We start from the raw sequence: 23,921 nt of genomic DNA, 5'->3' as shown, positions 1-23,921 counted from the left end.
GATTCCCACTTACATCATTGAAAGAAAATCCCAGTTAATGAAAAGATGAGAACTTTTGAACATGCCTGGTAGTAGACTATCCAAAGGTCATGATGCTTTTTATAGACTATGGCTGGTGGGATGCTTTTGTTAAAGTCTGTGTTTTCTGTACTGAAGGGTAGCTGATGCTGTGTGTCTAGTGTATTTGAATTTGGAGAAAATGTTGCTCACTGTTTCAATTCTCACTGGAATCTTTTTGGCACAGCAAATTCAACTCAACTCAAAGAAGTCTGGAAGAACCTTATTTAAGAAACACAGCTTTTAAAAACCTTCCTGCTGTGTTACAGTAGATTGGCTGAGGTAAAGAGAAAACCACACAGGACTGAAGTGTGTTTTAAGTGTGGGAAGAGGAGACATTAATACCTTTAAAAGGAGGTGCAGTAAGAGCCCAGGGAGAAACGCATTGCTGGAAGCATTCTCAACCACCGAGCCACCTCTCCAATCCCAGCGTCCAAGGGTTTCTGAACGACAAGCAGGGGGCAGAACCTTTTACTAGTAAAATTGCCGCCTGCTTGCTGTGGGCCATAATCAGCTACAAGAACTCCTGCTTTTAATTCTTGTGCCTTGACTATGGACTTTTAGGGCATTTGATACAGAAATTGATAACCCTCAGGTTTCCTCAACCGTTAGAAAGAGCTTTAAATGCAAAAATTAATGACAATATTCGAAAGAGGTCGGCCTTCGCCCGCAGCCAGTTTTTAAAGAGAGAATGTCAAGCGCTGCTGAGGGAGATTTTAATACAGCAAATGCTAGTCTCATCTAGCACTGCAGTTTTCTCCAGTGTCTTCTTGATAACTATTTATTTATCTTATATCCTTTATGGAATAAAACAGGCTAAGAATACCTTCAGATTTGCAGAAAAAATTGGTTAAACGTTTTGTTTTCTGTTTTATTTAATAAATCAGTAAAGTTTTATTATGTAGAAGATGTGTGACTGCTAATGTTTCCTGTAATTTGTGGGCAAAATTTGCACATGCATCAGAAAGTCAAATATTTGAAGCTTTTGTTTGTTTGTGTGTTTGTTTCCAAGGCAGGATCTCTTTGTAGCTTTGGAGTCAGTCCTGGAATTCGCTTTGTAGACCAACTGGCCTTGAACTCACAGAGATCTGCCTGCCTCTGCCTCCCAAGTGCTGGAATTAAAAGTGTGTGTGACCACTGCCTGGCTGAAGTTCATTTTATTGTGTGTTTTGGGGGTTTTGAAACAGTGTCTTTCTATATAGACCACAAGGCCAATTAGGACCCTCCTCCTTGAATGCTAGGGTTATGTGCACTATCATGCTGGTCTTGGGGTTCATCTTAGAAGGTCTTGAAGAATGGGAAGAATTGGTGAATTAGAAGTTGGCTTTTTTTGTCATCCTATTCTACGTCTAACCTTGGCACATCAGCCGAGAGAGTCTTAAGTGGCCTTAAGCCACTCATTGAACTGTCCTATCTACTAATTAAGAAAACAAAACAAAACTCTTGGTAACTTAGACTTGACTCTTCTCTATTCCAAATCTATTCAGTACTTTTCCATCCCGTCCAGATCTCCTCCCTGAGTATCTCATATGCATCTGTCTCTGCTCTCCATTCCCACGTCATGTCTAAATTCGGTTCTCTAACATTGCCTTCTTTTTTAAATGACAGCCACCATTCATCATTTTTAAAGAATCATTCTTTTACATGTATAGGTGTTTTGCCTTATTTATGCATGTGTACCACTTGCATGCAGTGCCTGTGGAGGCCAACAGATCCCCAGGAACTGGAGTTACAGAGGGTTGTGAGCTGCCATCTGGGTACTGAGAATCGAACCTGGGATCCTCTGCAAAAGTAGCTAGGACTTTTAACCTTTGAGTCATCTCCCCAGACCCTCTGATATTTCTTATTAGGATTATTTAAAAGTGTTCTGCCTCTGTGAAATACATCTATATTTAATCAGAAATTTTCCACTCGTTACCATGTAACTACATTCATAGGTATTAAGAAATTTTAAAAGTTGATATGAGTGGGGGGTGGTGCCACGTGCCTTTAATCCCAGCACTCAGGAGGCAGAGGCAGCCAGATCTCTGTGAGTTCGAGACTGGCCCAGTCTACAGAGTGAGTTCCGGGCCAGCCTAGGCTACACAGAAAAACCATATCTTGGGAGAAAAAAAAAAGGAAAACAATTTGATATGATAATTTTTCCATCATATTAGGATATATTTAAAACATATTTAGTTTCAGGACTCAGGAAGCAGAGACAAGTGGATCTCTGTAAATTTGAGTCCAGTCTGGTCTATACAGTGAGTTCTTCCAGGACAGCCAGGGCTGTTTTAAAACAAAACAAAAACCAACAAAACAAAAAACTTTATTGTATATGTAACTTTTATATGTATCCTGTGTAGTCTCCTGTTGAAAAACTTTATAATTTAGGGCTGGAGAGATGGCTCAGAGGTTAAGAGTACTGGCTGCTCTTCCAGAGGTCCTGAGTTCAATTCCCAGCAACCATATGGAGGCTCACAACCATCTGTAATGAGATCTGGTGCCCTCTATAGAAAAGACTTTCTAATTTATCTCTAAATTGTTCCATTATGTTCCTTGGGTTTTCAATGCCTGTACATCTGTCATTCATAAGCGATGATAATCTTACCTTCCCCTCCCAAGAACAGTAACTCTTGCCTGTCTTAGGACATTAAGCAGTATTTCTTTTTTTTTTTTCACACTGGAAGTTGTTTTAGTTATTATGCAAAGTAATAGGTTTTTATGGTATTTTAATACACACATCCTTGTATTTGCACATACCTACCCCCATTACTACCGTTCACTTGTCTGACCCCCCCCCAGCCCCAAGGAGTCTCCTTCCTTCCCCTTTCTGCTTTTTAAAACATTCTTAGATTTTTGAGGCTGAGTTTCATTGTGTTGTCTTGACTGGCTGTAACTCGCCATGTAGTCAGGACTGGCCTTAAGTGAATCTCTATGCACTTCTATGCAGACAGTCTTCTGTCTCCAGAGTACTGATGTTAAAGACCTACAGCACCATGCCCTACCCTTTGTACTTTCATACAATGTCTTTCTGTGTGTGTGTGTGTGTGTGTGCGCGCGTGTGTGCATGCACACATGTGCATGTGCGTGTGTAAGAAAATGTGTCACTTGTCTTTCCTTTTCCCTTCATTATTCTCTCTTGATTCTGCCAATTTTCATTTGATAGCTTTCTTCTTCAATCTCCCTTTTCATTTTCATATCATAAATAGATTGATTCTGCATATGAGAGAACATATCTTTCAGAGTCTGGGTTATTGTGCTTAGTATCATAATCTTCAGTTCCAGTAATTTTTCCCCTGAGAGTGATAATTTTATTTTTCTTTATGACTACATAAAATTCTATTGGATGGTTGGATGGATAGATGGATACAGAGATATGTCACATTATTTATCCATCTGTTGATGGACATTGATGGTCCATATGTTGGGTATTGTGAATAGTGCTACAGTAAACAGATGTGCACATATCTCTGTTAATATGCCAGCTTATATTCCTTTGGGCACAACCCAAGAGTGGCCTTGTGTGACACTCTTCCTGGTGAGATGTGAATTCTCCTCAGATAGGAAATTGATGACAGACCAAAGTAAGGATACCAGCAACATCTAACTTAGTGATCCAATGAGTATTGGGGGTACTTACAGGCTCAAAATGACTCAAATGCAGGTGCATTACATCTCATGAAAGCTGGAAACCTGGAGCATACTGTACAACTCGTTAGACAAGTTGGAGGGTACCTCTCTTCAGTCCTTACAGTTACATAAGCTTGAAAGGCGTCGGGGAGCTAGTGCTTCTGCTAAGTTTCAGGGACTTCCTAAAGTTTTCTAGTTGACTACATCCAAAGTTTTAATGTGCTTCCATCCAAGGTGAAATATTTCACTTCTGATGGAGGAAGGTCATTGGCTAATAAAGAAACTGCCTTGGCCCATTTGATTGGCCAGCCTTTAGGTGGGTGGAGTAAACAGAACAGAATGCTGGGAAGAAGGGAAGTGAGGTAAGACACCTCAGAAAGACGCCATGCCATTGCTCTCTGAGCCAGACGCGATGTAGCCAGCCGCCAGGTCAGACATGCTGAATCTTTCCCCGTAAGCGCACCTAGTGGTGCTACACAGATTATTAGAGATGGGCTAAATTAATACGTGAGAATTAGCCTAGAAGAGGCTAAATATAATGGACCAGGCAGTGTTTAAAAGAATACAGTTTGTGTGTTGTTATTTCGGGGCATAAGCTAGCCAGGCAGCTGGGAGCTGGGTAGCAGGAACGCAGCCCACAGCTCCCCTCTACACACTTCCCTTTAAAACATTCTGTGCTTTAAGGAGCTTCCTTCCAAGATGTAAGGTTTTATCAGAGGCTCTTGCTACAAGTCAGGCATTTACTGAAATCTCTATTAAAGAATTAAAAAAAATGTTAAGTATTACATATATATGTTACATATATAATGTTAAGTATTACATATATAGAGAACAAAGTGACAATATTTTCATCTTGTTTTTTGTGTCTTTTTGTACTTTCAAATGCCATATCTTTTGTTTTTAATGTGTATGTGCATGTTGCTTGCATGTGTGTCTTATGGACCATGTGCATACATTGCCAGGGAGGACAGAACGGGGTACTGGATGCCCTGGGACTGGAGTTACAGGCAGTTGTGAGCTGCCATGAGGGTGCTGGGAAATCAAATCTGGGTCCTGTGGAAGAGCAGCTAGTACTCTTGACCACTGAGCCATCTCTCCAGCATGTTTTCAATCCTGTCACAGTAGTCTTGTTTTAATAACATAGTTTCTCATTCTTACTTATTTAGAAAGTGAAAATAAAAGAGTCATCATGAAAAAGATCTCAAAGAGAAGAGAAGAGATTTTTAAAAAGGTAAAGTATTAATGGGATTTTTGAGGGCTTTTAAAAAACAAGTTTTATAGCATTTTGCCAAGAGGTATGTTTTCCTAAAAACAGTGTTCATTTGCATTCAGTTGCTCTCTTGTTATACATTATGATCCTTAAATAGTTTGTAAGCAACTTGGATATAATAGCAATGGAGAGAAAATGGGTTTATAGAGGTCATTAAAAGCATCTCCTGCTTCCTCCCAGGCAGTGGGAATTCATCTTATGAGTTCATCTACTGGGGGAAATTTCTTACCTATCATTCATAATGTACAGCAATAAGCGCGAATGTGCAAGCGTCTTTGGTTCTGTGTTTTGAGACAAGGTGTTTGTCACCCTGATGTTCTGGAACTCTCTTTTGTAGATCAGGGTGGCCTTGAATCCACAGAGATCCTCCCGCCTCTGCCTCCTGAGTGTTGGGATTATAAGTGTGTGCCACCATGGCTGGCTACAAATACCCGTGATATGTTGACTTGAGTCTATGCCTAGGAATAGTATAGCTGAATTGTATTATCGTTGCAGCTTCAGTTTTTCTGAAGAGGCTGCATACTGTTTTCCTAGCGACTGCCCCAGTTTAGATTCCCACCAGTACATGTGTGAGTTCCTCTTTCTTCACATACTTACAGCCTGAATTAATGTTTGTTCTCTTCATGATGGCCATTCTGACAGGAATGAGATAGAATCTCACACCAGTTTTAATTTACATTTCCCTGGTGGCCGAGAGTTTTGAGCACCTTTCCAAATATTGATTGGCCACTCACGTTGCTTCTTTTGAGAGCTGTTTAGTACACTGTCTTGGTAAGGTTTTTTATTGCTGTGAAGAGACAGCATGACCACGACAAATCTTATAAAGAAAACATTTAGTTGAGGTGGCTCGCTTACAGTTTTAGAGGTTCAGTGTAATGGATTAATTAAAATGCTGCAGATCTCGGGTAGCTACAGCAGCAGAAACGCTGCAGGTCCCTGAGTGGCAACGGTGGGCAGTGGGTCCCGAGAGCATCCAGTCCTAGGCAGGGACTAGTGCAGTTCTCCAAGTGGCTGCAGCAGGCCATGAGGAGAGACAGACAGATGAGAACACCTTGAGACCACGCCGCAGGTCTCTGAAGGTGACTGGTCCCAGGCAGGGAACCATGTGGCAGCAGGTGAGAGACAGAGACATGGACAGGCATGCCATGCAGGGTAAGGTTGGATATTTATTTAGTGGGTTATGGAAGAAAAGGGGAGAAGGGGAGAGGAGAGAGAGAGAGAGAGAGAGAGAGAGAGAGAGAGAGAGAGAGAGGAAAAGTGGGGAGAGACAGAAACTGCCTCTTGGAGAGGGAGACAGAAAAGAAAGAGATTCAGGCTGCAAGCAGGAAGGAAGATCTGCCTGCCTCAGTGGACAGGAGGGGGGAGTACTTGTCTCTTAAAGGGACAGAACAGATCATTACATTCAGTCCATTATCATCAGGATGGGGAGCATGGCAGCATGCAGGCAGACATGGTGCTGGAGCTTAGAGTCCTACATCTTGACTCAGAGCTAACAGGAAGTTGACTATCACTAAGGGAAGCTTGAGCAAAAGAGACCTCAAAGCCTGCTCCCACAGTGACACACTTCCTCCAAAAAGGCCACACCTCCTAATAGTGCCACACACTTTGGGGGGCATTTTCTTTCCCATCTCCACAGGCACTAAACCTCTTGGTGGGATGACTGGAAGCTGGTGTTTATTTTTTTGCAGTTCTTCACAGCCTCTAAGCTGTCTCTTTCTCCTGCCAGTTGTGTTCTTTGCAGTATAGCAGCTTTTGCATTTCACACAATCCCATTTGCCCATTCTTACGATCCTTTTCTTTCCTGACGGAGTCCATTTCAGAGCCTCTGCCTGTGCTCACATCTTGAAATGTTTGTCCATGTTTTTTTTAAAAAGGCAATCAATTTGTCTAGCAGTTTAAAAGTTACACTAAGGTCTTTGATCCAGTTGGAGTTGATTTTTATACAAGAGAGGAAATATGAATTGTCCTATACATGGACATAGTTTTCCCAGCGTCATTGGTTGAAGATGTCTTTCTTGCAATGTATGTTTTTGACACCTTTTTCAAAAATTGGGCAACTCCAGCTGCATGGGTTTATCCCTGAGTCCTGAGTCCACACTGGAGACTAAGGAGACTGGGTTCTGACATCGGCCAAGGTAGTAGCAGTTGTGACAGCAGCCAGGGCAGATGTCACCAGCAAGGAGAGAGCAAAAGCTGTGACTTTGGACCATCTATCTCATCTTGTTCCTGCGCTGCTGCTGGGAGGTACCACTCACTTTTGAGAAGAGTCTTCCCCTCAGCTAATCCTTCTGGGAAATACCCTCAAAGACCTGCCCAACAGGTGTGTCTCCTGCTTAATCTCAGATTCCTTCAAGTTGACAGCCAAGATTAACCACTGGAGGGTTTATCAGGCTGGCTTATTTTTTTTTTCCAGAGAATCAACTCCTTTTGTGATTGATTCTGCATGTTGTTCTTTTAGTCTTCATTTTATTAATTTCTGCCCTGATCTATTCTGTCTCTGATAACAATCTGGCTTGTTTCCCTAAGACCTTGAAGTAAGTCATCATGTTATTTATTTGGGAATTCTTGTTGTAAAAGCCTTTGTACCTGTAACTCTTCCTTAGTCATCACCTAGAGCAATGGTTCTCGACCTGTGGGTCGCGACCCCTTGGGGTCAGATGGACCCTTCACTGAGGTCACCTAAGGCCATCAGAAAACATAGATATTTACATTATAATTCATAACAGTAGCAAAATTACAGTGATGAAGTAGCAACACAAATAATTTTATGGTTGGGGTCACCATAACAGGAGGAATTGTATTGAGGGGTCGCAGCACTAGGGAGGTTGAGCACCTCTGCCTAGGGCTTTGGATAAGTTGCACTTTTATTTTCGTTTGACTTTTGAAACTTTTACGTTTCTTCCTCGATTTCTTCAAGGATGCAGTGTTTCTTCGAGAGACAGTTCAGTCTCCAAGTGTTTGTAATTTCTAGGATTTCAGCTGCTGTCCGTCACAAGTTTCATTCTATGACTTGATACAAGAAATCACTTTGATCCTTTTGAATTTGCTAAGGCTTTATCGAGCTAAAAACAACTAAATGGCTGAAAAGTCAAAAGCAGTAATTAAAACTCCAAATATAAGATGAAAACAAGCAACGAAGTAGAAAATATTCCTGACAGCATTTCCTCCTAGTCAGGATGCATGCTGCTCCCTTCTTCCCTCGGCTATCTGTTAATGCTAGCTTTGTAGATGGGAGGAGGGGTGCCCGTCTCCTTAATCCAAACAAGTTAGGTCAGAACGCCCTCTCCACTGAGGAATGTTTGACAAAATTGTTGGAAATTAAAGCTAGATCTCCCTCGACCAATCTCTTGCTGAGGTCGGTGTTCTGCCGTCACTTCCAGGTCACTATCGTGGTGTCTTTAGCTGTCTTGACGATGGCGTTGGTGGCTAGTGAGAACGGACATATCGGCTCATGGTGACATCATTCAGGAGTTTTAACTGTGATACAGGAATCACTGGCAGATTTTGAAAAGCCCATTGACTAGATTCTTGTTATATTAATTTTTTCAAACCATGATCATGTTGATAGCCTGCTTTGATTTTGAACATGAGTCTAATCTTATTTTTTTATTACATTTACGTGTGTGTGTGTCCATGCATATGTACTCATGCCATAGAACACCTGTGGAGGTTGGAGGACAATTGTGGGTATTAGGGCTCTCGTTCTATCATGTGGGTCCCAGGAATAGAATTCAGGTCGCCAGCACTGGTGACCAGCACCTTCACCCACTGAACCATCTCACCAGCTCCCGAATCCGTGTTTTTAGTGTAATTGTGAAGCTAATAAACATCTTTTTATTTTTCCCCACTCCAGCTTCACACTGTTTTGGTCAGCAGGTACAACTGCTTTTTTAAGAGTATGTAATAAATTACAAGATATATAATAATAGATCTTGAAATTAAAATTTAAAACCAGCTCTCACTCCATACCACCACAGTACGAGAACAGTTGCTTTAGGAGATTGAACTTTGAGAAACTACAAATATGTTCATCTTAACACACTGAACTTTGAATGATGACACTCAGTTTCTCCTACCGTTAGGCAGCTGGAATGGTTTCTGATGTTTGGGAGGGAAGTGAGAGCTAAGGACACATATTTGAGAGGCCATGGAGTGTACCACCCAAGCCTTGAGTACACTTTCTGCAACGGGGAACATTGTGGCCACTGAAGATACCAGGGAGAAAGTAGTTAAGAATAGAAGTAGTAGTGTTCAGAAGGAAGATGTGTGTGTCAGACACTGCGGAGAAACCCCCAGGCCATGACGCTCGTGTGACGCTGGGTTTTTAAAGTAGTTTTGTATGTGTGTAATCTCATCAGACTTTTCCAGAAGAAACATGAGGCTGGCAGTATGTAAGCACAAAGAACTAAGTCTCGGTCAGATTTTGTCATTTAAAGTTTTCCTGATGTTACAGGTAGCAGTTACTTAATTTTAAAATCAATCATATATAAAGAATTCATATAGGTTACTAAAAAAGATTCAAGTTTGAGTAGATGAAGAATATGAATTGATATCTTACAGGAGATGATGTCTGGAAGGTTGATTGACATCATAAGAAAGCTGTTCAATAACTGCCAGATGCCATCTAACCTTCCCTGCTTTCCCCGGCAGATGTCAGGAGCAGCGTACAGCGGTACAGAAGAAATGACGGACAGGCATCTCTCAAAAGGTTCTCCATAAGTGTGCCACACTCTAACAGCCTTGACTTTCAGTTTTAAAGACATAAGTGATTGTTCCCACCCTAGAGCTTCAGGATTCTAGAGTGTAAACATAAACTAGACTTTCCTGTATGACATAGGATGGGCTCGAGGAACTAGCTGGAAACTGAACTCCTGATGCTCCATTCTCTCCATCTTAGCTGTATACGTGGAGGATTCGCTGGTGTCTGAGGCTGGGTTAGACCTTAAATACGTGTGGGTGCAGAAGACTTCCTGTGACTTAGCTCTATTCCTACCCCCTGTTCCCACTTGCACAGCTTACAAGTGCTCAACAGGAAGGGGAGGAAAAGCGAACTGCAAGGGAACATGACCAACTCATCTTCCCTTTTTCTTTACATTGTGTTCAGAACTGTACAATCATTGTCTTTCTCAGAACATCCTATTAGCGGTAGAAAGTCACAAATGGCTTGGTGTGCATATACTTCCTTTCAGAGTCCGTTCTTCCATAATAATGATGATGATAATAATAATAACAACCTTATGTGTTTTCAACATTGGTCATACCTCAGAGCATTCTATATGGAATAGAAGTGCTCTCAAGGGTTGTTTTTTTTTTCTATCAAGGAAACAGCTTTGTCTGAGCTGTTTTATGTTTTGCTTGTATACAAAAAAGACTCTGGCTGATATCTGAAGAAGCAAAAGAAGGTGACGAAGGATTAAGGGAAAGTTACAAAAAAAATACAATTTACCACAGATAAAACTGTTCCCCGTGAGAAAGGGCAAGAGACACGGGGTTCTGAGTGCTTGTGGGACCCTGGCCTTTTCTTCCTGCTCATCAGGATGGTTAGGTGCAGGCACAAAGATGTGCAATGAGTACTTTGGCTCTTACCGCTGATTAATTGTAATAAAATCATGTGAACTCTATGTAACGTTGGTGTCTTGGTTTAGTTGCAGAAGAAAATCGAAACATAACAGAGACACTGAGAGGCAAAGTAAGAGAAAAACTAAAAAATGCTAAGGTAATGCTTTTATTGCTTTCTCCTGTTTTTAGAATGACTGTTTTTAGGGGAACACGGGTTATAATAAACCTTATTTTTAATGACAAGAAAGAGCTGACATAGTCTTAATATAGCTCAATTCTAAAAGGCTTCAACTTCTAGCCTGCTTTGCTTTTTCCATCTTTCCTTCCTTTTCCTCTCTCTCTCTCTCTCTCTCTCTCTCTCTCTCTCTCTCTCTCTCTCTCTCTCTCTCTCTCTCTCTGTCTTAACACCCTTTCTTAGTTAGGGTTTCTATTGCTGTGACAAAACACCATGAACAAAAAGCAAGTTTGGGAGGAAGGAGTTTATTTGGCTTACACATCCACATCACTGTTCATCATCTAAGGAAGTCAGGATATGAACTCAAGCAGGATAGGAACTTGGAGGCAGGAGCTGATACAGAGGCCATAAAGGGGTTCTGCTTATTGTCCTGCTCTCCATGGCTTGCTCAGCCTGCTTTCTTATAGAACCCAGGACCACAGACCCAGGGATAGCATCCCCCACACTGGGCTGGGCCCTCCCCCTCAATTACTAATTAAGAAAATGCCTTACAGCTGGATCTTATGGAGGCATTTTCTCAATTGGGGTTCCCTCCTTTCAGATAACTCTAGCTTGTGTTGAGTTAACATAAGACCAGTGAGCACACACCCACTGTGATTTTAAAACCTAAACCAAGAGAAGTCAATCTGGCCACAGTAATTACATATGACATTTCAGTAAAGATAAATGTTTACATGTATATATACATAAACACACTTTAGAAAAACAGTGAGGGATTCTTATTTTTATTCATTTTGGGCCAAAGACTTAGATGGTCTCCTATGCTTATTTTCTGTAAAATTTTGTGTTTCAGATCAGTCAAGGTGAAAAGTCCTCAGCTCAGCTGTTCACTGATACAAAGATTCATCAATGGTCTAAGGTGAATAATTTTTTTTTGAAATAAGCTTTTTTAAAAAAACGTCTTTATGGAGGTGCATCTTACACGACAAAAAATTGTCCGCTTTTAGCATGCAATGCAAAATCTTTTAGTTAAACTGTAGACTTGTGTGATCAACATCACAACCCAGTTTTAGGCCATCTGTATCGTCCCATAAAAGAACCCCCATGCCCACCTGCAATCACTCTTCCCACATGGCATTACTTCTTGTCCTAATACATTATATAAGATGTTATTAAAAGATAAATGTAAGCACATTAACATTTCACAGAATTTTCTTGAGCAGATAGCAACTCATGAACTGGGCAGCTCCAGATGGCAAGGGGCTAGGGACCCACTGGAGGCGCATGAAGGGAAAGTGGTCATGGGAAGCCTGAAGAAGTAAGGCAGAAAGGGGGCAGTGACTGTAATGTCCCTGGTAACCAGTCAGCTGGCAGTTTGTGACTAAAAACTAAGTTTTTCAGAGCAAATTCAATAATCTACCGTTTTATCCTGTCATATCTATATCCCCCTTTTTCTTTTCAAACAAGAACCTTGAATCTAATATCCTTCGTTTAGCTTTTTTCATGACTATTATCCATAACAACTTGTAACCAACACACTAAACAAAGACAATATTCATAATCATTTTATGGGAATGTGGGCATAATTTTCTAGGGTACTTCCTGTTGATTGGGGGTGTTGATAATCTTATGGGAACCCAAAGAAAATTTAGGGTTATGATCAAGTCCTGACTGGAGTATTCTGTGAGGCCGGATCATTTTAGCCAGCAGTCTTGAAGCTGTTCTGGATGTAGAACTCAGAAGAAACTGCAACAGAGGTGCTCTGAAACATTGGATCATCTAGACCATCTGCTCCTATTGGAGATTTTTTAGGGGTCTTTCTTGATTAACCCCTATTTTTCTTAACCCAGAATGAATCTACAGACTCTCATTTCCTGAGGAAACAAAAGCAAACCCTCTTCTCCAAAGTAACATATCTTTTGACTTAAATTTTGAAGTCAAGACATTTTCAAAATATATAGGTTGGGTTAATCCAACATCATTGATAATCAAATGTCTTTTAGCAGCTGTTGCTCCTTCCTCAGTGGTCAAACAACTCAAAAACAACACAATAACATATAGTATCCAGACTCTCTGTGTATTTTCCATCTTTACATGGCTTTTTAAAAATTTTTATTTCTTTTATTTTTATTTTTTACTTGCTTTTAAACACAGGATTTCTCTGTGTATCTTTGGCTGTCCTGGTACTCATTCTGTAGACCAGACTGGCCTCGAACTCACAGAGATCTGCCTGCTTCTGCCTCTACCTCTGCCTTCCAAGTTTTGGGATCAAAGGTTTGTGCCACCACACTTCTTTCTTTCTTTCTTTCTTTCTTTCTTTCTTTCTTTCTTTCTTTCTTTCTTTCTTCCTTCCTTCCTTCCTTCCTTCCTTCCTTCCTTCTTTCCTTTCTTTCTTCCTTTTTTAAAGGACTTTCTCTATCCTTTTTCTTATCTCTCCCAAGCCTACATATATTTTTTAACACACTGAAAACTGTTTAGAGTTTTTTTTTTTTCATCTGAATTTCTCTTTATTGTACAATTCCTTTACTGACCACATTAGTCCTTAATCTGATAAGCAATATGGCTAGGATTAAATCTACATCTTTGGTGGCTGGATCCACCCTGTACCTTAATTTTTTTGAGAGTCTAGTTTCATGTTGGAGGTGCTGGTGGGAGCCATATTTTTTGTTACAACCCTGTGGAGTGTCTAGGGTCATGCCATCACCAAGAAGCCTGTTCAGATGAGGAAGCTAAGATGGGGTAGATGGGAGATGGGAGCTGGGTTCAGTTTTTCTCTTAACCCAGGTGGCTAGGGTTAGATCTGGCTCTGGCCTGTGCCAGTGGCTAAAAGCCTCAGGTAGGTGGCATTTTTTGTGTGTGAATTTATACCCCCACATTGGGCACCAAGTGAAGCACGATTAATAAAAACCCAGAGACAGATATTAAAGAGCCAGTGGCTGGCTGCCTTGCTTTTCTGATCTTCATGTTGAACCTCAATATCTGTCTCTGAGTTTTTATTAATTGTGCTTTAATAGTAATAAAATAAAATAAAAATACAGTAAAATAAGAATTTCCACACTCAATACAAGTTTATGCGTTCAGGAAGCTGGTGATAAGCAGAGACAATGAGATGGCTTGCATGAGCCAGTGCAAGCTAAATTCTAGATATAAACAAAATACAAGGTAACTTTCCACATTTCATGTGTTTTGAAATTCTTTGATTTCTAGTGTGACTTTTTTCATGGAATTGAGTCCCTTCTAACCTTCTCTTAAGGCAATAAATATGCATGAGAAAGAAGTGGTATGATTTATATTCCAAAGGATCTGAATTTGCAGCATGGACAAAAGAGGATTTATTTATGAATGAGGTCTGTAACTAAGGATATGCCATTCAATATTGTGGGAATAGGATGGCAAGGCATGTGGGGGTGTGTGAGCATATGTGATTAGAACACGTGAGAATTGGAGCATTGACATGGAGCAGCAGTTCGATTAAATTGTGAAACAATCCTCTAACTATTCGGTCAGCATGAGAGGGTAGAGAAGGAGATCTTGGCTTTCCTCTATTTTGGTTCTCACTATAGTTACCAAAACACTTAAAAAAGCAAAGAGGTAAAAGTAAGTTATGAACCAAAGCTAAGTAATATGAGCCGATAAAATAGCTGCTCTGTTGTTCTATGTTTTCTACTAATGATGTGGGATGTCCTTCTATATATGTGTTGCTTTTATTGGTTAATGAATAAAGCTGCTCCGGCCCATGGCAGGCTGGAAGAGATACATAGAGAGAGTAGGCAGAGTCAGAGAGATGCCGTGTAGCTGCTGAAAGAGACAGACACCAGAACCTTAGGTAAGTCACAGCCTCGTGGCGATACACAGATTAATAGAAATGGGTTCATTTAAGTTGTAAGAGTTAGTTATTAAGAAGCCGGAACCATTGGCCAAACAGTGTTGTAATCAGTAGAGTTCCTGTGTGATTATTCAGGTCTGGGTGGCTGGGAACATACGAGCAGTCTCTATTTATATACTAAGCTGCCATCTGCCCTATTATGGAACGGTTTCTCATCTTGAATGTAGACAATGCATGTATCCATTTCATTAAACACTTGTCTGATGCTGTTTAACCCCCAGACTGAAGTCTCGCTGGATGAAGGTCTCTCATTTTTCGTCCTGAGCGGGGAAGAAGACTCTGTCGTGAGCCGGTCTGCTCAGCAGGTTGACTTTGTTCTTTTTTATTTTACTTCCTTACTCTCCCCCAAACCAGCAATTTATTAAAGGCATAGGATGAAAGAGCTGGACAGGAGATGGATCCATTTATAATGCGTCTTTCTCTGTCCCACCAGCCAGCTTCCAACTAACAACACAGAGATTTCTTATTAGTTATGAAAGTTTAGTCTTAGTTTAGGCTTGTTTCTAAGTAGCTATTATAACTTAAACCGTTTCTATTAATCTATGTGCTTCCACGTGGCCCATGGCTTTTACTTCTCCTTCCTCATGCCCTGCTTCCTCTGTGTCCAGCTGGCAACTCCCCCTTTCTTCTTCCCAGAGCTCTTTCTGTCTGGAAGTCCCACCTATATCTCCTGCCTAGCTATTGGCCATTTAGCTTTTTGTTAAACCAATCACAGTGGCATCTTTACACAGTGTAATCAATTTTCTCTCAACATCCCCCACCCCTCTCTTGTGTGTGTGTGTGTACTGTGTTTTGTTTTGAGACAGGGTCTTTCCCTGTAAACCAGGTTGACCTGGAGTTCTGGACCCTCCTACTCAGCCTCCTGAGTGTTAAGATTGCAGGCATACACCCTCACCTTAGAAGGTCTTGTCTTTTCTTCATGTTGTATCCTTCACTACCTTTGCATGTCTGATGGAAAATACTGTGCCTGAAAGTCCTAAAATAATAGCCCCAACCCACCCAGCCCTTCCCCTGATTTGTTTTTCTCCATAAGTCTTAGTACTGCCCAATGCAGATGTTTTTGTCTACTTATTTTCTTCCTGGAGCATATTAGGACTCATCCAATATTTGCATATAAAAAAAGCTATTTTTCAGTCCTTCCAAGATCTTAAATACTGTTAAATACATCTGGGGTACACAAGCTTAATTCCTAGTTACCTGCTTCAGACTCAAGCCCGGAAACATGTAAAGGAAGTTAGATTAAGCTTATTTCTAGAATTAATTTTTTTGAGGTAATATTTATACCTTAAGAAAAGTTTTAAAGAATCAAATAAAAACAAAGAATATGAGATTAGTGGCAATAGAATAGTCTCTTAATTTTGGTTTTTCTCCTGTCTCATACCAGGTGGCTCTTCAGATGTGAGACAGAGATTTTAGATTTTTCTTTAACAAGAACACTTGGGTTTAGAGAAGGAGAGAGCCATGTTTCAACTCCAAAACCAGCTTTAATTTTTAATTGAATTGGGACCACAAAGAAACCATTTGCCTTTTATGTTTGTACAGAGCAGCAAAAACAAGTGTTTGGGGAACTTATGAAAATCTACCCTGTTGGAAATGTGCTATACCACTAGGCCAATTTACTTTTTTACTGGGACATTTTCTCATGATGACTCATCTTCCTTCTTCTGATGTCTCATTTGTCCAGTGATATTTAGATTCCTTAGCTGGATTCCTTTATTCTCCTGGGAAGACAAAAACAGAGCCCTGCTCCCACCCTAACTCTGGGGAGTTTCCTTTTTGGCAAGTTATATCTTTGTTAAGGAAAATGATTTTTGGCAACAGAAAAAGTATTATCTTTTAATAATAATTTTTTTCTTTTTCTTTTTTCATACCTGAACAAATGAAAGGCATTTGTTTGTCTTATAAGGTAGTTTAGATTGAATGACCAAGGTGTTTGATGAACACCTCTCTTAATTAGAGGTCTTTCCTGTTTGAGTCTAATCTTTGTCAGTTTTGATGGTATCCAAAGCATTTTTTCTCCTATGGAAAAAAAAAAAAGCAAAACTTAGTCCCCACAGTAACACATGTCCTGGTTTCCATTCTGAGGTCAACACATCTTTAAAATATACAGGCTGATTTAATTCAGCCATTTTTTTCTACTACCCAGTGTCTCTGCACAGCAGTCCTTCCTTTCTCATCAGCATTTAAAACCTCTGAAGTGAAGAAAGCACTGTGTAATTTATTTCTGGGGTCTCTATTACCCCTTTCTGTTTATTAAGCACATCTTTTTTGTTTGATTTTCTTTTTTTGTTTGTGTGTTTCTCCGTGTTGCTTTGGAACCCATCCTGGAGCTAGCTCTTGTAGACCACGCTGGCCTCAAATTCACTGAGATCCACCTGCCTCTGCCTCCCGAGTGCTAGGATTAAAGGTGTACGCCACCACCACCCGGCCTTTTAAAGTGAGATTAGATCTGTGTCTGCAGAAGCCTGTGGGAATGGAGTGTCCCCTGTGCCTCTGTAGAGGATTAGCCCTGGCACCAGCGGGTGCCCAGGTGTCTGTGGTCCCTGCAGCAGGTGTGTGTGGCTGGCCTGGGGGCCTGACTGCGTGGGGAGCCACAGCAAGGAAGGGTATGGGGGGTGGCAGGAGAAGCATCCTGAGCAGTGCTGGAGGGGTGGTGGCTTCAGAAGCCGCAGCATGATCTCATGCCCCACATTGGATGCCAAAATGTGTTCATCTCAGTCACTCTATTATCAATAAAGACTCAGGAGTCAGGTATCGGGGGTGAAAACCTGATAGATCAAAGAACTGGCAGAGGAGGAGTGACCAGCTGATGCTCTCTGCATACTTCCCGGATCAAAGAAAGCACGGGAAATCTCTTACACTCCTCCCTGCTCCTGCCTGTGCATCTTCTCTATCTGTATTCCTGGCTTCTCCATGGCTAATTCCAGTCAGCCAGTTGCTGGCTCTGCCCCCTGATTCAAGGTTAACTGTATTCACACAGTCTCAGGTGTCACTGTGCAGTCAAAGATCTTACAACAGAGGAAGTCGGATGAAGACTTGTACATAGGTCTTGTATCTCTGTAGGTTTGTATGGGTCCTGTGTCTGAACCATTTCCCTAGGGCAGAATGGGGCCTAAGGTATTATTCTGTTTCAGCAACAGTCACTGGGGAATTGAACACTGAGCTATAGAAATATATACCTTAAACAAGTTCCTTTATATTCAGCAAAACATACTTTATCAACAACACATTTTATAGTTTCAGCAAGCACTTGATCTGGGCTAGATGAATTGGAAGGCCACAGTAGGGAAACATAATGTGTCATTTGTCTGCATACTGGTCATGGGGGAAAGCATGCAGACTGAGCTTTCCTTTTTGATATCCAACAGAAATCAGTCAGTGATAGTTACTTCAAACCCTCTGCATTTGGTGATAGTTCACAAAATGTTGCTGAGGGCCAAGACGAGGATTTTGCGGAAGAAGTCATTTTAATGGATTTATTTGAAGTGAAAGCTGCGGAATATGAAGATGATCAAGAGCAGATACAAAAACAGGAGGCAAATATTTTTTTGCCAAGTAGTTCTCCAGGTAATACACTCCCCCGCAATATACAAGTCATGCATGTGCCGTGTTACAGGGTGCTGATTTATGTGCATGTTGGAGCAGTAAAAGATACTGATCTTATATGTATTAGTTAGCCCACTCTGGACTTTAAAGTGCTTATCTGAGTTTTATCATTAAGTGGCCAACCAGCGTAAACTGCCAAAAGGCATGATGCCGCGCATCTTAGAAGATGAAGGATTCTACGCTAAAAAAAAGCCAGTGACGAGTAAAAAGATCTGCAACAAAATGGAAAACCGCCTGCTCAGCCTCCAGGAGGCAAGTGTACCAGCTAATGTGTTAGACCAGTAGCAGCTAACATGTGACATTTGTTTTTAGTGAAATATTCAATTACTAGATTTTGTGCATATTTCTGATAGGGAAAATGTTGGTTCGAAGAAAGTGGAGAGATAATGTCATTGCCTTCACCTATTAGACAATCTTGGAACTTTAGGATCAGCACGAGCAAGGAATCTTTGAATCCAGCACTGAAGACTGTACACAGGAAGGTAAGCGGCAGTAATCTGTTTGTAATCGTGCTTGGATATCAGCTCTTGTAGTATCAGTTATCACATGTTTTATGGTTTTATTTTACTTCCTAAATATACTGAGCCTAGTCATAGAATAGCTAACCTTGGATAAAAATCTTTAAGATTATTGAGGTCTGTTTAATGATGGGAAATACTCAAATACAATGTGAAGCAAAAACCACAATTCAAAATGTGTATGATTCTGACTTTGTGAGAAGAAACCCCATCGAATGGCATTCAGGGGAATGACTGCCATAGGTCCTGGCACTGTGCACTACTCTCCCCTGTTAGCTTTGTTTCTTTTACATAAATGGAATCATAGAAAACTGCTATTTGTATGAGGCAATAGTTTCTTATTTTTTCCTGGATGGAAATCAGTTGTATGAAGACAACATTTCATTTATCTGTCCTTCTACTGATTGATGGAGGAAGGTCATTGGTTAAAAAATAAAGAAACTGCTTGGCCCTCATAGGTTAGAACATAGGTGGGTGGAGTAAACAGAACAGAATGCTGGGAGGAAGAGGAAGTGAGCTCAGACTCGATAGCTCTCCTCTCTGAGGCAGATGTGATGAAGCTCCGACCCAGGATGGACGTAGGCTAGAATTTTCCCGGTAAGCGCACCTTGGGGTGCTACACACATTATTAGAAATGGGCTAGTCCAGGTGCGAGAGTTAGCTGAGAAGAGGCTAGATATAATGGGCCAAGCAGTGTTTAAAAGAATACAGTTTGTGTGTTGTTATTTCGGGGCATAAGCTAGCCAGGCGATCAGGAGCTGGGGCGGCAGAAACACAGCCCGCAGCTCCCCACAACAACTGATGGATGTCTGGTGTATCCAGTTCGTCATGGTAACAACAGTTCTGAGAAAGGTCCGCACATGTGTTCTGACTAGACATGTGTGTGTACTTTCTGCTGGGTAAATACCACAGAATAGAAATGCTGGTTTTAGGTTTATATGCATTCAGTTTTGCTATATAATGGCAAAGAGCCTCTGTGGTGGTTTGCATAGGACTGACCTCTAAGGGCTCATATATCTGAATGCTTAGTCATCAGGGAATGATTCTACTTGAGAATGACCAGGAGGCATGGCCTTGTTGGAGGAAGCATGCCACTGGGGGTGGACTCTGAGGTTTCAAAAGTCCAAGCTGGCCAGGCCCAGTCTTTCTTCTTTCTTCCTCCTCCTCGCTTTCCATTTCTTTCCCGCTCTCCAACTCTCTTTCCCTCTCTGTCTCTCTTTCTATGTCTGTCTTTGTGTGTGTTTAATTTTGTCTCTCTGTCTCTCTATATATATCTCCTTCTGTGTCTCTCTCTGTCTCTCTGTCCCTCTCTCTTTTTCCCTGCTGCCTGAAGACCAGGATGTGGCTCTCAGCTACTGCTCCAGTACCATTCATGCCACCATGCTCCCCATCATGATGATAATGGACTAAACCCCTGAAACTGTAAGCCAGCACCAGTTAATGCTTTCTTTTATAAGAGTTTCCATAGTCATGGTGTCTTTTCACACAATAGAACAGTGATGAAGACAGTGGTTAATAAGAGAAAGGGAAATTCCTTGGTTTATGGGTTGCATGGATGAACTTTGGTCCTGTATGCCAAGATGGAGAATTTTTGGAAGTGAAAGTTCTAACTTAGTAACTCAAAAGATAATTCATTCCTGTGCCCCCATCGTTCTAATTGTTTCCTACTGTCTAATTAAAATCTGCCTCCTGAATGCTCTACTTATTTGACCATTTCTGGCTACAGAGAACTCATAAAGCACCTTACCTCTGTGACAGCTGAACTATTTGAAGTCTGTAGTCACTCCCTCCTTCAGCTTTTGCTTATAGTATAAACTCATGTCCTAAGATTGTTATTAGACATTCCATCAGCTCAGTTACTGTTTTAGCTTCTGAGGACCACAGCCAGTAAGTATTGTGTTGGAGGAGGGCCGCTTGTTTGTTTCCCAACTGCTCAGCCCCGAAATAATCACACAGAAACCATATTATTTAAACTACTGCTTGACCCATTAGCTCTAGCTTCTTATTGGCTAACCCTTACATATTAATTTAGCCAATTTCTATTAATTTGTGCATGATCATGAGGTCATGGCCAACCAGCAAAGTTTCAGAAAGTCTGTCTCTGGCAGCAGCTCTATGGTTTCTCCCTGACTCCGCCCTTCTTTTTTCCATCTGCCTCTTGAAGAGGCCAATTTGGATGCCAAGATTCTGGAGTAATGATACTCACATCCACACCTGTGTCTATCAAACAAACAATTACAATGCCATTTATATGCATACTCAGCTTTGGTCTTTGATCATCTATAGGAGTCTGCCAGAATATATGTTTTCTATATCCTATTGGGATTTTTGATTCCTTTTCCATGTTTGTATAAAAAACAGATAGTTTTTTATAGAAGGCTCTGGATTTTTAAATTTTTCTGGTGAGACATACCCTCATAGTGACTGGGAATGACTGAACCACTTTTGACTTGGGGGCCCCCAAGGAGTTTCCTGATGGTATTGGGTTGCCTTGTCTGTCTTTTGTTGATCTGCATTCATTGGTCAAATGTCGGGCTTTTGTTTGCCACACCTTCTACATAATCCAGAAGGTTGATAACTTTTATTTTTGCCATTCCCAGAGGAGACATTATTTCTAGGAATTCATTGTCTACAATCCCTTCTCAGATGTCCTATTCTACCACAATCAAAACATTTGGCATTTTGATGTCTGCTCATACCTTTGGAAATTGTTTCTCCTACTCAAGGTTCAGTATTATAGTCAAATGTCTCAATGTTCATTGTATGCAGGATCCATTCATCCATTGGTGCTGATCTAATGTATCTTTTTGCATTCTAAGTTGGCATTTTCAAAAGCCAGAGATTCAGTAAGTACTCATCTAGCTTCTGGGTCTGTTACTCCTATTTGTACAGCCTTAGTTAATCTTTGTAAAATGTCACTAAAGGGTTCTCTCTGGCCCTGTTTAACCCTGGTATATGATTCATTTTTTTTTACTAGTTCTTGAATCCTGTTCCAAGCATTTAAGGCTGCTTTGTGGCATAGGGACAAGATTTGTTCATCGTAAAGAGCTCGAGCCTGTGGGACAGGATATGTGCCCTCATCAAGAATTTGATCTTGTGAAGTCTCAAGTCCTTTTGCTTTTTTCTGTTGTTCTAAAATTTTTGCCTCTTCTCTCAAATAACATTTCCACAGCTGTGAGGGCCCATCATTCAGGACTGCTGAAACTAATTGAAGCCAGTTGTGTGGGGCAGCCTTATTGCTAGAAGCCCATGTCTTTATCATCTCCCTAACAAATGTGGAATGCAAGCCATAAATTACAACAGCTTGCTTAATTTCTTTTAGATCATCCATTCCTATAGGTATCCATCTACCTTCTTTGGATCCTTTTGGGCATTTAGAACTTGATGCTTTGTCAGAGTAGATTACAGGGTAGGAAGCTAAAACCCTGGGTAAGTCATCTCTGACAGCTACTGGCACTAAAAAGAAAACCCACACTAGCTCAGAATTGATTACAATACAGGGTTATTTATTTAGGGGTAGACTCACAGATCACAGTCCTCTGCTTGAACGGGAAAACAGCAGCTGAGTCCAACAACAGGAAGAGAGAGTGGACATGCTTTATATCATCATTTATAGTATAAGAGGCCACGCCCAAGTGGGCAGGTAACTTAAAGTCTACTGGATGAAGGATTTCCTACAGCACTGGCAGAGTCCCAAGACAGTGCAGCATGTCCTGGCAAGAGGCAGGGCACATGAGAGACTTGGCAAAATAGACTTTTACAGCTGATGACCAACTCTTGAGGGAACTATTTCTTCTATTTGTCCTGGTTAGGATTTTGTTAACTTGACACAAGCTGGAGTTATTCTGGGATAAGGAACCCCAACTGAGAAAATGTCTCCACTTGTAGGCCAAGTCTATAGAGCATGTGGGCCAAGTAAACCCTTTCCTCTCCCAGTTGTTGTTGACCCTGGTCTTTATTAACAGCAATAGAAAGCAGACTAAGGAACCATTAATCAAATGCAGCTATTAATCATGTGATTAGTGAGAAAAGAGGGCTGATAACCTTCTAAAAGTCCCACTTGGTGCTACTTCTAAATAACTGTTAGCACTAGTTTCAATGTGAACTTCAGAGGAAAAAAAAATCCCCATTCAACTCCAGCAGTAGGCCTTTTATACCAGACTGACCCAGAGAGAGGCCTCAGGGCTGTTCTTTTGAGGTGGGTCCACACCAGAATGATCCAGAGAGAGGACTCAGGGCTGTCCTTCTGAAGTGGATTCACACCAGCATGATCTAGAAAGAGGCTTCAGGGCTGTCCTTTTGAGGTGGGTTCACACCGGAATGATCCAGAGAGAGGACTCAGGGCTGTCTTTTTGAGGTGAATCCAGTCCTGGGAATCAGATGCTCAGTAACTCATCATTTCTCTCAAATAACATCACTAAAATTCAGCCGCACACAAGTTTAGACACATGCTTAAATTGAAGACAGCGGATTAAGTCAAAGATGAACCATTTTGCATATAATCCAAGACCTACAGACTGAAACAATTATAAAGGAGGTGTGTAAATGGAGATTGCTCATTTGCACAGAAACTATGTTAATTACAACACTGTTTGGCTAATATAGCTCAGACTTATTTTTAGCTAGCTCTTATATCTTAAATTAACCCATTTCTTTTTTTTTTTTTTTTTTTTTTTTGGTTTTTCGAGACAGGGTTTCTCTGTGGCTTTGGTGCCTGTCCCAGAACTAGCACTTGTAGACCAGGCTGGCCTCGAACTCACAGAGATCCGCCTGCCTCTGCCTCCCAAGTGCTGGGATTAAAGGCGTGCGCCACCACCGCCTGGCTTTTTTTAAGGATTTATTTATTTATTATGTATATAACATTCCTTCCATGTATGCTTGCGTGCCAGAAGAGGGCACCAGATCCCAGATCTCATTATAGATGGCTGTGAGCCACCATGTGGTTGCTGGGAATTGAACTCAGGACCTCTGGAAGAGCAGTCAGTGCTCTTAATCACTGAGCCATCTCTCCAGCCCCAAATTAACCCATTTCTATTAATCTGTGTATCACCATGAGGCTATAGCCTACCAGTAAGGTTCTGGAATCTTTCTCCTTTGGCAGCTACATGATGTCTTCCTGACTCTGCCTTTTTTTCTCCCTGCATTCCATTTAGTTTTCCTGCCTACCTATATTTTGCCCTGCCATGGGCCAAAACAGCTTTTTTATTAATCAATGGTAATAAAACATATTCATAGCAT

At 41.1% G+C, this 23,921-nt stretch overlaps 1 protein-coding gene across 1 annotated transcript in view; it reads left to right on the top strand.

Moving 5' to 3' along the window:
• Positions 1–4,858: 4,858 nt before the first annotated feature.
• Positions 4,859–23,921, top strand: part of Cc2d2b (coiled-coil and C2 domain containing 2B) — a 77,430-nt gene continuing 58,367 nt past the window's right edge. Inside the window, exons 1-8 of the mRNA XM_057779277.1 lie at positions 4,859–4,900; positions 9,590–9,647; positions 10,591–10,655; positions 11,527–11,592; positions 14,781–14,864; positions 17,928–18,126; positions 18,281–18,417; positions 18,519–18,647. Of these exons, the coding sequence (XP_057635260.1) occupies positions 4,859–4,900; positions 9,590–9,647; positions 10,591–10,655; positions 11,527–11,592; positions 14,781–14,864; positions 17,928–18,126; positions 18,281–18,417; positions 18,519–18,647 (780 nt within the window). The remainder of the gene's footprint in view (positions 4,901–9,589; positions 9,648–10,590; positions 10,656–11,526; positions 11,593–14,780; positions 14,865–17,927; positions 18,127–18,280; positions 18,418–18,518; positions 18,648–23,921) is intronic.

Source organism: Chionomys nivalis, chromosome 8 (assembly GCF_950005125.1).
Source record: "Chionomys nivalis chromosome 8, mChiNiv1.1, whole genome shotgun sequence".
Taxonomy (NCBI): Eukaryota; Metazoa; Chordata; class Mammalia; order Rodentia; family Cricetidae; genus Chionomys; species Chionomys nivalis.
This window is presented reverse-complemented; position numbering and strand designations above follow the sequence as displayed.